The sequence below is a fragment of the Haliotis rufescens genome, unplaced genomic scaffold, assembly GCF_023055435.1.
Source record: "Haliotis rufescens isolate VD_foot unplaced genomic scaffold, xgHalRufe1.0.p SCAF_9, whole genome shotgun sequence".
NCBI lineage: Eukaryota > Metazoa > Mollusca > Gastropoda > Lepetellida > Haliotidae > Haliotis > Haliotis rufescens.
This window is the reverse complement of record NW_025964383.1, coordinates 24,726,751-24,744,121: the sequence shown is the minus strand read 5'-3', so window position 1 is coordinate 24,744,121 and position 17,371 is coordinate 24,726,751. Positions and strand designations below refer to the sequence as shown.

Genomic DNA, 17,371 nt, shown 5'->3' with positions numbered 1-17,371 from the left:
TCTAAACACACCACAACAGAAAATGTTGAAGGAAACGGGCAGTGCATGACAAGTAGTTGATATGGATATGGATATATACGTTCCTATACGGGAGTTATGACATACTGCTAACGAGAAGGAATATTTCCTATTTTGATGCCCAATTCCCAGTATTTATTTTCCATGACACAATGGCAAAGTGGAAGGTGATACTGAGAATAAAATTCCTTAAAATACCACACTTGCTTACAAAATACACGAACGTTTTACAAACATTTTTAGATCATTTTTATTTTGTTATTGCATACATAAGCCACGCCCACTCATGAATATTGTGGACTTAAGACCATTGTAGGTTTAAGGGCACAACACACGTTCCTATAATTCAACCATCTGGATGAAATTAATTGTTTTCGTTTAGGAAACCATCAAGTGAGCAATCCACTGCTAAAACTTGATTTATCCCCCTCGCTAACCCCATCCCCACCCCCCACCCCCCACCCAACCCACCCCCCTCGCTACTTCCAACTTGTGTGCGACAGGTGTGGACGATGTTACAACACGTCAATGACACAAAAAAGCGACTAAATATATTTGTTGGTACATTCAAACTGACCATGTTGTAAATGTTAAACTGATTGAAGGTTTTCTAGGATATGTTAAACATCAGATTTCATTACAATTCCTCTGACTGATATGTGCTCACGGTGTCTTTTGTTTGACCTGCATTACACAGTAATAACACCCATTGTACAAGGAAGTGCAGATATTTGTCCAATGATAAGCTGATACTGCACACGTGGTCAGGATTCGTCTCCAGTATAGTCGCTCGACTGAATGTCTGGAGTTGAAGGTAGGTAGTTTGTGATTATTACAAGCGACAAGTCTGATGTCAGCATAATCCGCGTTGATATGTAGAGGATACATACATATTTGTCTCATTTAATGATCTGAGAGAGGTTATTGTGGGATACGTTTGACAAGCCGTTGCCACAATATGACACATCAAACTTCGGAATCCGCCATTGTGTTATTATAGTCACCTACTGAGTATTCTGCATTTACACAAAGGACTGCCTGATTATTATAAACGAGTCCATCCAGGACAATGATGATACAGAGAACCGAGTCTCCTCTGATAATATCATAATTTTGTGTCACTTGTTGGTATTAAATAGGCTGGAACAGTCTCAATTTATTAAATCACCTGACTGAAAATCATCTGAGTTTATCCGTTTGTCCAGTGATGCTGAATCTTCATTGATCCACTGAATTCAATTCATTGATTCAATTTGACCGCCATGGCAATCATATTAATAAATCTATGTATGACCACTATTCAGCCATTACTTGCCTTCAAAATGGAAAGTTGAACATGTATTCTTAACATATATTCTTCGTGTTCTGCAATATTTAAAAATTTAGCATTGATTTGACATTTCACTTGACCACACTGAAAACAGAAACTTGATATGGCCATAGCTCAGCTATTTCTGCTCAATCCGTGAAGATTTCCAAATTTGACGCATCAGTGACAAAAATGATATCCGATACAATTCCATATTTCGAGTTGTGACATATATTCCCGTGTTTCAGGTGAACAATTACTTTTTCTTTGCATCTGTTTACGATGGGTGCTAGTGGTTGGGCAAGATACAATGTACGCTCACCTTTTCATGAAAACCTGATATCATCACTATTTGAAAGTGATTCATTAACACATGCTTATGACATGGTGGGAATCGTACAATGGACTCTGCTTTAGGTAGAGATATCTTCAGGTTATGGAAATGTTTTTTGTCGCCTTTTATTTAAGAAATTAGCAGAACCTTTTGACATCGTTCTGAAAGATGCTTTTAAATGAAATAGACAATGCTCATTTTAACACCTGCATGTATTTCGGACTATACTATGACAAACTAAATATATAAATAATTCTAAACGTGTCTGAAAAGGCTTTTTGGAAAGGCTTAACATTTGAACTTTAGCAAGTCAGTAGCTTAACGTTTCCAACTGTACAGTAAACTACGGTTATAACGAACTCGATGGGACCACTTATATTAGTTCGTAATAACCGTAGTTCCTTATGAGCAGACATACAGCATATATACAACAACTGGTCGGGACTAAAATATAAGTTCGTTGTATCGGTCAGTTCATTATAAGTGTGTTCGTTATAAACGTAGATTACTGTATTTGGATTACTTGCTTAGTAATTATCATTTGATTTCCATTTCCCTTTTATTCCTTAAGATAAACACCTGTACCTAAAATACAGAAAGCTGGACACTGGAACATGCTTCGAGTATTTATGTTCATGGTATTCCTGAAGTAATTACTATGTTTCAGTTCCGTCAGTATTGACTCAATATCTGTAAATGTAAGTATTTGCGTTCAAAGTAACTGCCCATGTACGGAAGTTCATGAAATCAGTAGTTCACCTCCTCCGATATATTATTTCAATTTTAACTGATTCAATAACTGATTGCAGAATAGTTCGGATACAAAATTAGATACAATCCTATTCAAAGGTAACCCCTACATTCGTTTATCGACAATACGGATATCACCCTAGCGATAATGGTATGTTCTTAGAATTTGTCAATCGATTCAGACACAAAGTACACAATGCAGTGTTCCCTTCGGTTTCAACGTGACCTCAAATGTTTGATAAGCCACAGACCTGTACAAACATTACAAGCCTTTTGCTGGGCGTTCTGGTTAAAGCGTTAAAACGGGGTGTTCTCACTTTGCCAGCAGCTATTGTTCTAGTTTAAAGATCAGTAGCCCGTGATAATCCCTACAACAATGTTTAGACTGTTTCACTTTCACTGACTAACTAATGCCAGACTACAGCCTGTCTAGGAAGATATAACACAAAAATGTTTGTAGTAGTATAGGTTTTTATTTATTATTAATTAAAAATTGCATTTATGTACACATGTACACATTTTCAGGACAATATAATACAGTAGTATTCATTATTAATTCAAAATTCCATTTATGTTCAGATGTGCAAATTTTCAAGACAATCTAATACAGTATAACTTGCAAAATTTATGTTTGGCTACAGCAAAATCACTTAGAGTCTGATAAGGTGAGATACAGTATCACCATACTCGATGTGAGATTTAAAACGTAGCTTGCCATGATTCCCAGGGTTTTCCAGAGTCCAACAGCCGGAATAACGCTAATTGTGACGCAAACCTCGACTTAATCACTCTGTCTAACCTGTATTGTATTGTCTTGAACGCACATACAATTCACAGGTAAAATTATTAAACGCGTCACTGGCTATTAGAAGCTGAGTGAAAGTTGCTTCATGTACCCCTCTTCACTTTACTTTAGAATATTGTCACATGTACAGATTGGGGTCTTGATAATAATTTCCATTCCTTCAAATGTCTATTGACTCTTTGCTCTGGCTACAACACCGAGTTGTGTGCAGCTTTTACAAGTGATGAGATAATTCAGATAGTCAGATTACCCAATGATAACACTGACAACGAATAACTGCTCATTATCGATCGTAACTGTATCAACACCAGTCACCTGTTTGAATCACGGGGTGGAATAGGTCCAAAGATCCCCATGCTTCTTGTACTAGTCGACAGATGAGGTACAGGTGGTTACAACGTGTGACCAGTCTGAACCTGGATAGTATACAGGCGAATGTGGTGCGACTGAAATGTTGCCACCTGCGCCCTAAAACATACTAAATTCAATTAGACTACATTATGAACTTAGGCAGATCTATCTACCACTATGTCGTTTTATAAACAGTGTAACTGTCACTGCAAACACGAAAACGTCGTTTTTTTTCGTATATGGTCATTGGACGGAAAAACGACTAAAAATTCATTAAAATTGATTAATTGGTGAGCGTCTAGAAAGTGTCCAGAAAAGGGTCGAGTTTTTCAAGCATAAAATGGACGGAAAAACGATGCTTTTTGCTCCGCCTCGTACAACTGATAACGGCCAATCAGATGGCGCTGGTCTCCCGACGCACGTGATTCCTAAGGCATCCTTTCGAAAGCTTTAGGTTTCGTATTTCTGGCATGCCTTGCTCTAGTATCTGTCGCGCGCAGTGCAGCGAGATTTGCTGATAAGCCAGTTTTAGGATATGTAACATGTTAATGGAATTCAGGCACGCGCCAAGAAGTCAAACCAAACAATGTTACCAAGTTTATTGTGGTAACATATCACTCGGCTATGAACAGTTACCCCTATCGGATAATGGGTTGTGTTTAATTTGGTTATAATAATAACTAATTTTTTAATGTGAAGTTATACGGCTAGGACGAGAGGTCGATCACATGACGTTCTTCACGTGACTGTATTCTTGAAATGGCGTAAACACTGACTAATTCGACATACAGAAGCGTGGTTGCACGCCCGTTTAAGGATACCCTCGCTTTGTTTTTTCTCTGGGATAGGTTGTAGCGAGGGTATCCTTAAACGGGCGTGCAACCACGCTTCTGTATGAATTCGTATTTGGGAATTCCAAGGGTTTTCCCCAGGAATGTAGAAGTAGCCATTTCAAGAATACAGTCACGTGAAGAACGTCATGTGACCGACCTCTCGTCCTAGCCGTATATCTTGTAAACTTCACATTAAAAAATTAGTTATTATTATAACCAAATGAAACACAACCCATTATCCGACTACTTACAGAATCGTGGTTGCACGCCCGTTTAAGGATACCCTCTCTACAACCCATCCCAGAGAAAAAACAAACGAAAAAACATCCAAACTATCGTAATAACAACCTACAGCAATCTATGAATTTACCTTAGTCTCTATTTGACACATCTTTACAATCACCTTTCAACGATCGGCCAGTTCATCAGTCATGACAAAGCCTTGAAATAGCCACAGGTTAATTAACAACTTCGGATATATCTTCCGTCACGTTTATCGTGTCAGCCATTTTGACGTATTGTACTTGATGTAAATGTATTACGACGCTCTGTCATTGTAATTGACTTACTGAGGTAATTCTGAAAAAGATCTTCTCATCTGATGAGGATATTGTTTGGAATATATTTCTTGTAAATATACTAAAACATGGGGGGGGGGGGGGGCATTTTATTCCGGGATGGCCTATTAAAGCTAGCAGTAAGTCAAGGCACCATGCGTGTATATGATCTGTTATTATATGTGTTTAGATTACGGTTTGGGGCGTTTATAAAATACACTGACTCAAGTATATTCTATTCAAATCAATTTGATAATTGAATATGCTTTCTTTATATTACATAACAGCACTGCTCAACATTTGAACAGTTGCAGTAACACACTACGGTAATCACATTAAACACCATTTTCAACTGTACAGTATTTCAATATTCCAGTTACATCACGATGTATCAGACTGATGTGGGATTAAAATCCGAATTGGTTCAGGCCATCCAACGAGTGTTCGGGAAAAGGTGAGCGTATCCTGCCACACAAGTGGCACCCGTCACAAACACATGCAAGGACAAGTCAATTGTTCACCTGAACAAAACACGGAAACACACAATGATGCCCGTCCTCACTTTTACCGAGCATGTAAATTATATTGTCCGTCAAAAACATGGACGAGTATAAACAATATGTTTATTCACGTAATACTCCGTAATACTCGAAGCATTATTGTTAATCACAACGTATAGTATCGGCATGCAGTTGAACTCATCACCCATCCCATTATTGATAATCCTTCTTGAAGATCTATGAAATCAGAAGCTGCAACACTTTATCTTTTAATTGGCATGTCAGATTTCTATTTCATAACTCAGATTTATTTGCACGGATCACTATGGAAGGGACATTGTCGCGTTGTCGCATTGGCGCATTGGCGCCCTTACAAAAACAAGCAAAACGTGTCAAAATTAACAAAATCACGACAATTGGCCATTTGTCGCATCGTCGCGTTTTTGCATTTTAGCTCTTTGAATAATCCTTTTCTTTATTTTACAAAAGGGCGACGATGCCGTAACGCGACATTTTAAAGGTCCAAATATGTCCCGTTGCCGCATTGTCGCAAATGTGTATAAAAGGCGTACCTCGTGTCCTCGTTGCAACCCTCATGAGGTGTTTGCCGAAGGGAGAGGGGAAGGAAATGTGTGCTCCAGCCCAGCGCAGAGCTCGCGACACACTGTATACTGCATGTTGTATACAGTATATTTCAGTTGATATACTGTATACTGCATGTGATACTTATTAGCGGAAATGTTACAACTTTCAAGATTCAAGATTCAATTTGCATTTATTTCATATACAACAGACCGCCGTCATATATCACTGGAATACTGCTGAGAGCGGCGTTAAAACAATTTGCTTTCATAATGGAGCGCTGCAGTCATTTAAAATAGATCCGTAAACATATGTAGCACCAACTCACTCACTTTGTTTCGAATATTCAGCAGAAAATATATTATTAACTAGGTCTTTGGGAAGAGATATGAGATTTTTATAAGTAGTCACATAGGGATGATAAAGGACCCCTCGCTGATTAGGTTCTTGTTTACTTAAGAGCAGAGTTGGCCATGCTAGATGATATAACCAACATCCAGGAGCTCCGGCGGGGGGCAATCTGGTCTTGTTAGTGTATGGTATGAGCTGTGGCGTTGACCCAAGAGAATAATGTAAAAGATGAGACCAACTCAAGTCTATAATGATTGGGAAAGTCTAGATTTCCTTAGCCCTTGCCTGAAATTAAGAACTGTTCTAGGCTCCATTTTAATTGTATTATGTTCATTTTGTAGATATGGATGGACCAACCAGGAGAGAAATTGATAGAATATTATTATCACATGTTACCACTGATCCAGTTAAATTCATCACACAATAATATACTAGTATTTGACATTACGGCATTTGATTATTAGGGCATGATCATGTACATGTTCACTGTAGTAATGTACACACCAGTCAACTTGATTATAATTTTTATTATAGTGTAGCGCGGCATCAACGATTACTTTATGATATCCTCACTTGTCATCGATGTATTGACATCGAACAATGGACGACAATTCGAAATTCTTATAAATAGCTTCAATAGGGACAGCGCCGGTGTCAGTACAATTTTCCTAGTTAAAAATATGTCTCTACAAAATATAATCTGAAGCAGACAAGAACAATATTTTTTTATTAATGCTTACTTTCATGGATAGAATTGAGGCAATCTAGGCTTGCCAAATCGTTTTAGACTTGAGCTGGATTCCTTTTAAATTTATTCTCTATGGTCTGGGAGACGAACGGGCGTCAGTATCGCATGGAGAACTGGGACAGCCTGAATCAGTGTAATCGGATATGTTGTGGAGTTTCGGTTTGGGGCTGTTTGCTGAATAGAACAAGGGCTCACGAACAAGGGCACAATGTAGAGATTAAATCATTACCACCTCTCTTTATATCAGATATGTTATTGTGATTTGAAATCTCTTTTGGAGAATTGCGAGTTATGTATACTCTGTATTCTTTCGTCATGGTAGCATATATATGTTCTATGTTGCTTTTTGAATCATCCACAAATAATGATAACTACAATGTAAACCTCTCTTTGAAGATATACAGTAATACTACTGTAGGACATATCTGAAAAATGGGACTTATTGACAAATATTTCTTTCTTAAATACTACCCGTTACAGGCATTCTGATCATTATATTATACTTTGTACTGTTTAAAAGTCAAATAATGGCAAATTGTATCTTTCTACATTTTGAATTAATTATAATTTCTGCAATAAAAACTTAGCATCAGATAGTGATATAAACGAATATGATCTATACTGTGATAAATGAATTATCAATTTCGTAGTATGAATTAGATAAACAGAAATATGACAGTAAAACAAATTATTTTAATCTGTTCGTGTGAGTAGATAACGAGAGATCTAGGCAACTTACTAACGTAGCCATTTGTGAAAAATGAAATATTAAAAGTTTAGGGGGTTGAACATGTACATTGAATGACAGGGAAGAAAGCAACGCAATAATTAAATTATGAATCAAATTATGTTATAAATATAACAAAATATATAGAAATATAAGTTTAATTTCTCATTGTTGGAAGGTGTTTAATAATAGATTTTGTTTGTTTGTTGTTTAACGCCGCACTCAGCAATATACCAGCTATATGACGGTGGGTCGTAAATAATCCAGTCTGGACCAGACAATCCAGTTATTATCACCAAGAGCACCGATCTACGCAATTGGGATACGATGACATGCATCAACCAAGTCAGCGAGCCTAACCACCCGATCATGTTAGTCGCCTTCGAACAAGCATGGGTTGTTGAAGGCCTATTCTAACCCGGATCTTCATGGGTAATCTTTTTAATAATAAGGTACGATGAAATGTCCATAATAGGTGTGTATAAGTAGATGGCTAATATGTCCATACACGCCAATTAAATGGGTTAGACTGCATATGGTTCAATGATGAGTTCTTTCACAAGTCCATATTTCAAGACATGTATTTGATATTCATAATAAATCCACAAAAGCTACACAATGGCGACAAAACTGTACCAGCATCACAGATACCAATAAAACATGAGATCCATATAATTACTTGAAAGTTAGAACATCTAAATAGAAAATTGGAAGGATAAACTTCCGACATTTTTCGTATTGTGTTTTCGTTTGGAGAGAGAAGTTGTGATTGGTATCGGATGGGTGCAAACAGGTGTATCCTTCCGCCCAGGCCTTATGGCAATGCTATAGCCCAAAATGAAACAAGCCTAGATGTTCAACAGGTTCAGGCTGAAATTTCCATCTCACTTGGGCTCCTTTTAAATTTAGATATAGTTTCTCGTGTCGATATGTGTCAAAAGAAATGAAATGTTTGCGCATGTCAGCGTCGATCCTACAATATCCTTTTATGCAAAATACATATATACTGATGAATTAACGTAGTAATACTACGCAAATATATGTCCAGATGTATACACAATTTTCATCTCGTGATCTTTATTCGTGCTTTTAGCTCTTTTTCTACATTAGATTATGGGGTGTTACATCACACCAGAAGGCCAGGTCCAAATTCAAGTCATAATTTCATGGTCCGTCTTGTATGTTGGAAACCAATATCGCAATATGGCTGAATATTGCTAAACGTTGTATTAACCCGATTACTCACATAATTATTCCATTTTCTACAGTCATCTACGAACGCTATCTTAAAGGAGGTATATCTATATCATCCAAATGTCCATACATATATGTCCACATATATAATTATGTATAAAGCAAGTCGTCCTGCACTCTTCCTTAATAGTAGTTTTTGTTTGATTGTTTGTTGTTAAACGCTGCACTCAACAATATACCAGCGATATGACGGCGGTCTGTAAATAATCCAGTCTGGGCCAGACAATCGAGTTATTGACATCAAGAGCACCGATCTACGCAATTGGGATACGATGACATGCATCAACCAAGTCAGCGAGCCTGACCACCCGATTACGTTAGTCGCCTTAGTACAAGAATGGGTTGTTGAAGGGTATTTTTTCAATAATAAGGTACAATGAAATTCTGTATATGCCCATAATAAGTGTGTATAAGTAAATGGATAATATATCCATACCCGCCAATTAAATGGCTGCATATGGTTCTCTGATGAACTCTTTTACAAGTCTATATTTCAAGACATGTATTTGATATTTATAATAACTCCGCAATAGCTACACAATGGCGACAAAACGGTACCAGCATCACAGATATCTATATAATTACTTTTAAGTTAAATCATGTATCTAAATAGTAAATTAGAAGGATTAAAAATATACACTGCCGACATTTTTCGGGGTTTTTTTTCGTGTGGAGATAGGAGTAGTGACAGTAGTGACTGGTATCTGATGGGTGCAAACAGGTGTCGAGTGGCTGTTTCAGATGGCTCTAATTTCGTAGCTCTAAAGATCACGACGGCGATACAGACCGTGAAGTAGTTTGTCTTACAGTCCCTGAACCATATTATTTTCCCTTCCGCCCCGGCCTTACTGCAATACTATAGCCCCAAATGAAATAAGTCTAGATGTTCAACAGGTTCAGGCTGAAATTACCATCTCACTTGGGCTCCTTTTAAATTAAATATGGTTTCTCGTTCTAACCAAAATAATATATTTTCAGAGACTAAGCGTTAGTCTAACCGTGAAATACAACTGTCCAAAAGATCCCATGCATGTCTATATTTCTTCAGACAGAGTCTCCATGCTCTTATTGATATGTATCAAAAGACAAATGACTTAAATGTTACAGCACTGGTGAATAGGTTATATGCGCATGTAAGCGTCGATCTACAATATCCTCTGCGCAAAATACATATATGCTGATGAATTAACGTAGTAATACTACGCAAATATATGCCCAGATGTATACATAAGTTTCATCTCGTGATCTTTATTCGTGCTTTTAGCTCTTTTTCTACATTAGATTATGGGGTGTTACATCACACCAGAAAGCCAGGTCCAAATTCAAGTCATAATTTCATGGTCCGTCTTGTATGTTGGAAACCAATATCGCAACATGACTGATTATTGCTAAACGTGGTATTTACCCAATTACTCACATAATTATTCCATTTTCTGCGTGCACGTTCTACAATCATCTACGATCACTATCTTTGAGGAGGTATATCTATATTCATCCAAATGTTGTTACGAGTGGAAGTGGAACGAAGGGATACACTCCAAATCCATTCGCACAATTAAAGGATCGCACAACAATTAAGACAGATATTTATTAACAATGCATGATAGATTACCAATACAGCTAAGTTTACTATGGGAGAATTAGGCTTCGGCTACCATGTACAATAATATCACCATCAAAGGGCTACAGCAAATTGCATACTTATATAGTCACCCTGATTTCCATGTTTGATTGTTCATTCCACTCCTTGTTCCACGAAAACACATATATCCATAGTTCCACATAAGTTCACAATGCAAGTTTTCCAAGGCACACATTTGCAAATATCAGCATGATTTCTAGTTCAGTTTCACAAGCCCCGACATGGGATACAATCTCTCACACAGTGTTCTGAACTTTAACGTTAAAAATGAGGAGGTTAAAATATAGGTCTGGCCAACACCCAAGAAACAGAAAAAAACTAACTATTTTTGAATCACCCCAACCTTATACTATAATGCTGATTAGCTACAAGCTTCACATATGACATAATTACTTAACCCGCTCAGGCAGCCAGCTCCCCAGGTGTACCATTCAAGCAAAATTACGCAAACCCAAGCCTTCTTGTTTCAATTCAAGTCTAAATTCATCTGATATACTAACAAACATATAAAAGCATACACCCATACACATAACAATGTACATACATATATGTCCGCATACATATGTATTAAGCAAGTCACACATTCTTCCTTAAAAGATAATGCTAAGCATTTCCTCTGTATGTATTTACATATGTAAAAATCGTTTTTATGTCAACGCTGATGCAGTGAACGTACCACAGATGTGATGCTAGAATAACATCTAATCTCTGAAATGAACATATTTTACAGAAAAAAAACAGTTGTTAAACAATAGTTATAAAATATAACAAGAAGGAGCCAAGAGACTTTCTTCATTTTGCCAAATTTTGGGCTGTATTGAACATATTTGTTTCGGGGTCTGTATGACAGACACACCTAAGTATAAAGATAAGTACATGTTAGTATAGATGTGGTATATATTCAAATATGTTTGTGATTAACCCGACCTTGAAAAATATTGAAGGGTGAGTGGTATCTATTTATGTCATTAACTATTCATGTCATTTATTTCGAATTAGAATGATAGCACATCAGAAAAGAATCGCACTTTAATATACGTATCTTGTTAGCCCAAGAGTGTTTTAAGTAAGAGCAACATGTATATCGAGAGTATAGGTTTGGTGCGTGACTTACCCCACATTACTGTCAGAAAGTGTGCATGCTCTGTTCATCGGGAATAAATGACATAAGGCGATTCATGCGGGTAAATACGATTTACTTCAGAACTAGTATAGATTACTTTAGGTTAGGAGAAAATGTATGCACGCTTCGTGCTCAGGGGGTTGTTTGGGCGGGTTTAAAGGATACGGGTCCTGGCTTGGTCTTTGTGTTGGACGTGTAGCTTGCATTTCCAGGTTTGACGTATCAATGACCAAAATGATGTCTGATGCAATTCTCTATTTTGACTTGTACCGTGTGTTTCCGTGCCTTTTCGGGTGAACAATTGGTTTGCCTTTGCATGTGTTTGTAGCGGGTGCCACTAGTGGACCGGGATGAGCTTGCCGTTTTGCGAGCACCCAGTGTCATCATTTTATAAGGTGAATAATGAAACATGCATGCTCCTGGTGTTGTCGGAATCGTGCAGTTGGCGCTACTTTTGGCAAGGGTTTCTTGTGATGATGGAACGGCTTATGTGGTTTTTGTCAACTGATATAATCAACTGTGATATGTCAGGGTATATGGTCATGTAATTAAGAAACAAACCGCGAGTGGGAGTTGTTTATTGTACGATAAACAACGACCACGACTCGTTTATTTCTTATATGAGATATCGACATTACGTACGACCGCGGCAATGCCAGATAAATCTATTTTATGAACAGGAGGGTTTGAATTGGGTCTTTCCCGCATATTCTCACAATTTTCTCGTCTGTACCTTTTCTCCCAATACCGATTAACATTTCGCTCTCACTTTCTGATGCGATTGTTCAGGCATTGCATTTATCTACCTTCCCCAGCTACATCTATTGGGAACAACTCACTGGACACTTCCCTCTCACTAATAACATCAAAGTTACGACGTTTTCAAGTTGCAAGTGCATGTTCGAATCTCCATAAATGACGTCATGATAGAACAAGGTTTTATCGTGAAATAAATATCGCTTCCTTCTTCTTTGTTCTTTGTGATTTATCGCGAAGCTGTCTTATATCATTAAATGTCAATTTCTCATTGCTTTATCATGACGTATACGTGTCATAACCAATCATGTAGCAATAGCAAACACAAATATAGTTGACCTCGACATAGAATAGTATCATGATATATAATTATCCTTTGGTGTGCAACATTTCCGGTTGATAAATCTAACATATGCTTACTTTTAAGAATAGCGACTATACATTTTTATATTACTTTATCAGGTCTCTGTAACATTTGCAAAAAAACCACAAATTTAATAATACAACTGAACCTAAATGTATGTTGTAATATCCTTAAGTTGCTGAGTGCGGCATTAGACCATAAACAAAACATAATATCTTTAAGAATTATGTTAATAATGTCAATGCTAAAAAACAATCTCCACAATATCCATACCTCTTTCTCTATGTTTCATGTGAAACATAATAACTCTTTTTAATGATCTGAAGGAATAATAATGACAATAATATCAAAATAATATCATCATTATTTATGTTATTTATCCTCAACTGAAGTAGTCCTCAACACTATACGTTCAGAGAAGAAACCCATGAACATATTATCAATGTAACATACATTAATGGAAATTAGATGAACAGTTGATTGAACAAATGATATTAATCGGCCGAACGTCTATCAGCCAATACTACATTATTGAATTGTGAGACTACAGTGATTTTTGCAAGGCTACTCTCATAAATGTCATGACGCATTTGAGGCCAGGGTTCTTCTATACTCTATGCTCCATGTGCTGACTTATTATTGCGTTAATTTCATGATTTACAGTATTCATGAAGGACATTTCACGTGGGACCAACAGAGGGAAATATGACTATCGACTATTTTTTAATATTTAGCTAGCTCAAACGATCTATTGGTTTGATTTATATTTATGGTATCCACAAAATAAGTAGGATCCATTTTTGTTGTTCTTTGTGTAACGCCGCACGTAGCAATATTCCAGTTATATGACGGGTTGTCTGTACATAATCGAGTCTGGACCAGACAATCCAGTGATTGATATCACGACCACCGATCCACGCAATTGAGATACAATGACATGCATCAACCAAGTCAGCGAGCCTGACCACCCGATCCATTTAGTCGCCTCTTACGTCAAGCATAGTCGCCTATAACGGCAAGCATGGGTTGCTGTAAATCTATTCTTAACCGGATCTTCAAAGGTAAAGTGGGATTCAACTGATATGTTAAGATGAAATAAAACTGAATTATATGTGCTGTTTACATATCAAAGTTTGCCAAATTGTTACAAAATGTTTGGCCCCAGCAAGGCTACGTATTCACAACTTATTGTGGTAGGCACAGTATAACTCATGAGTATTGACTGAGGGAGGGCCGTATTCCTCCTTGTGGGTCACCTGCTTGGCAACATGGGACGGGAAAACTGCAGGGGGTGAGGGCAGTTAAGTTGATGGTACAGACAGATAACAGAGATCATTTTACAAATGTGAAACCTCATTCCACAAAGGAAGAGGCGAAAGCTGAAACCTGGTGAGATTTAGAGAACAAAGGCAGTTATTTCTAGTTTCTTACTGACTCTCGGAGATACGTTTAATAAAAATTCGTCTGTGCGACACGGCTACCAGTCACTAAATTTGGGTCACAATCTTTCTGTCTTCTTTCATTCGTCATCTGAAATACCACCCCTTCGTGCACTTGTGCTTCCTACTCAAGTTACCAAACACATCCTGTTTACGTACACCTGCAAGATATATATTACGCCGAGGAGAATTTACAATTATACCACTAGCAACGATACAATGGCGTACAAAGACTTACAATGAGTCAAGCATCCGTCACTCGATTTCTATTTTGATTGATTGTTTGATTGATAGATTGATAGATTGATAGATTTATAGATTGATAGATTGATACATTGATAGATTGATAGATTGATACATTGATACATTGATACATTGTGAATGAGTGAGTTAGTGAGTGAATGAGTGAGTGAGCGAGTGAGTGCCTGTTTCACTGATATGTCCGGATCTGGGTACGAGACACCGGCTTAGCGTCACCGATCTAGATATATCTATGCAGGAATAGGTCATCCATGCGGATAGCGTAATCTCGATAAATGTATTCAGGAACCATTCGTAAACAACATTAATTGAAAATGCTACCGAAGAATCAAACAACTTTAAGATTTGGCTTCTGTGGTGGAATCATTCTAGTATTTCTCCTTCTTGAATGTTGTCACGCAGTTCATTCAGACAGATCTCGAAGATATGTTAATATCTATGCGAGGACAGCGGATTAGATATCGCGAGGCCGGTTCACAATCCGTAAAAGCCTGTGACATGCCATGAATAGCCCATTGCATCTCCTGTACAAAGACTTTCTTTTGTACGTGTTGTCACAGAGCCACAAACTTAGGTCAATGGATCAGATAAAAGCAGGACTGCTGGAATCGGTTGAGGTGAAGTTCCCATGACATAAACTCCTACTTGACAACCGCTTTAAGAAAGTGCCGCCATTCATGTACACAGTCCGGGCCTGTAATCTAACACGCGAGAACTGACCAATAAAATCTGAGAAGTAGGAATACCGGTCGATGCTGTTGCTTGATTGACAATGTCAATCAAGAAAGGGAGGAGCTAAATGATATCGTTCTCTCCCAGTAAATTCCGATGTCAAATAACGACGTCATTTGGACGGAAAAACGATGGTTTGAAAGCGTCCAAATAACGTCGTTTTTCCGTCCAATGACCTAAACGGAAAAAAAACGACGTTTTCGTGTTTGCAGTGTGTGTCATGAGATGATTTCAGCTGATTTTGTGTAAGGATGTCCACGGGTCTATATCAAGAGTATCTATCTTTTTCTATGATATATATTACTAAAATCGTTGCTTAATCAATTTGTCTAACTATTATAGAAAGAAGTGTGTTTGCGGGCATCTTTTTGCGCAAGGTGTACTTTTATACTCCCACGTCAAATTGACACTGTACAATCGAGACATATACGGAAATCACCCACCCTAAAGGTATAACGAATAAAATATTTAAATAACATATGGATAAAATGTTCATACACCATGTATATGTTAATGAGCACATTTTTAGCAAGTCAATATTAAAACGTGCACATTTACGTGCAGTGAGTGGTTAGAAAAGTATGAGATGTTGATCACAGAACAAACGTGCGCCTCAGTCATCAAAGAAAACATGAGCGAGGAAAATGCTAAAACACTCGAGTCGGAAGTAGTCATGTACGCAGAACAATGGAGGCGCAAATCCCCGGATACTATTCAAGTGAGGTCGTTCAACACTTACAGAGCTTTCCGTTTTCAAAAGACAAGCATGGTTTAGATTTAATTGTTTGATATAAATTTATACACAGGAACATGCTTCCTAAGTGATGTATTTCTGTAATGGTTTGTTGTTATGAACGTCTGTGTGAACACTGGCTATTTTCTGCTGGAATGCTAAACTAGTGTGTTCTTATTAATGGCTCTGGCTGCCACTGTATTGCCCCCTCCCCACACTTCCTGAACGTGTTGTGCACCGTATTGCCCCCTCCCCACACTTCCTGAACGTGTTGTCCACCGTATTGCCCCTTCCCCACACTTCCTGAACGTGTTGTCCACCGTATTGCCCCCTCCCCACACTTCCTGAACGTGTTGTTCACCAGTAATTGGTTGCACAGGTAGACCCCAGTTTTTCTACCTCAGATAAAATTGCATGAATGTCACCAAATAAGAAGAATGCGTTAAAATAACTTTGCTTTAGAATTCTTTAGGAATGCCATTGAATTACTTAGGAATGTAGCAGGGGTAGATTCCTTTAGATACATGCTAGCATCTTGACCACGGAGGGAAAATCCGGATGGCGTCATGTCGTCTATCATTATCATTCTAGCAGGTTAAGGCAATACAGAACTCCCCAAAGAAACAAGCCGAAATATTCCTAGTACAACAGAGACACTGACATCGTATACACTCGACATAGTCTTATACATGAAGCTCTATTTTCCATAATATCTGTCTCTTACACGCTCGTTGTGTATTCGAATATGATCTTTATCAGATTTTAAAAAGTATAAACTTCTAACCAAAATGAAACTCTGAAATATATCATCATACAGGTTGAACAGGTAAGAGTCATTGATAGAAAAGTAATGAAACTATTATATACACCTGGAACTTAATTAAGCGCCACCCATATTTATATCAATGAGTCAACCTTGCTGCAACCTACCGAAAAATTCCTTTTACATACGTGTGTCTAGTGTTGTTCACTGCTTAAAAGGGACACTAATCACAGAGAAAACATGAGTTTGAAGCATACTGATGAATTTTATTTTCAAATGGTGACATTTTAGAAAAATACGTAATTTGCACCAAAAACAAAGTGAAAATTACTTTTGTCACACAGCGGTTACTGAAATGGTTACATCAAATTTGAATCAGTGCAATCCTGGAACAATGTCTAAAGAAGCCGTAAACACAGTTTATGTCAATATTTGGTGT

General features: G+C 37.5%; 1 protein-coding gene across 1 annotated transcript in view; it reads left to right on the top strand.

Annotated features, from left to right (window-relative positions):
• Positions 1-771: 771 nt before the first annotated feature.
• The window catches only part of LOC124123402 (carbonic anhydrase 2-like), a 50,346-nt gene continuing 33,746 nt past the window's right edge, over positions 772-17,371 (top strand). Inside the window, exon 1 of the mRNA XM_046486628.2 lies at positions 772-832. Within this exon, the coding sequence (XP_046342584.2) occupies positions 817-832 (16 nt within the window). The 5' untranslated portion in view covers positions 772-816. The remainder of the gene's footprint in view (positions 833-17,371) is intronic.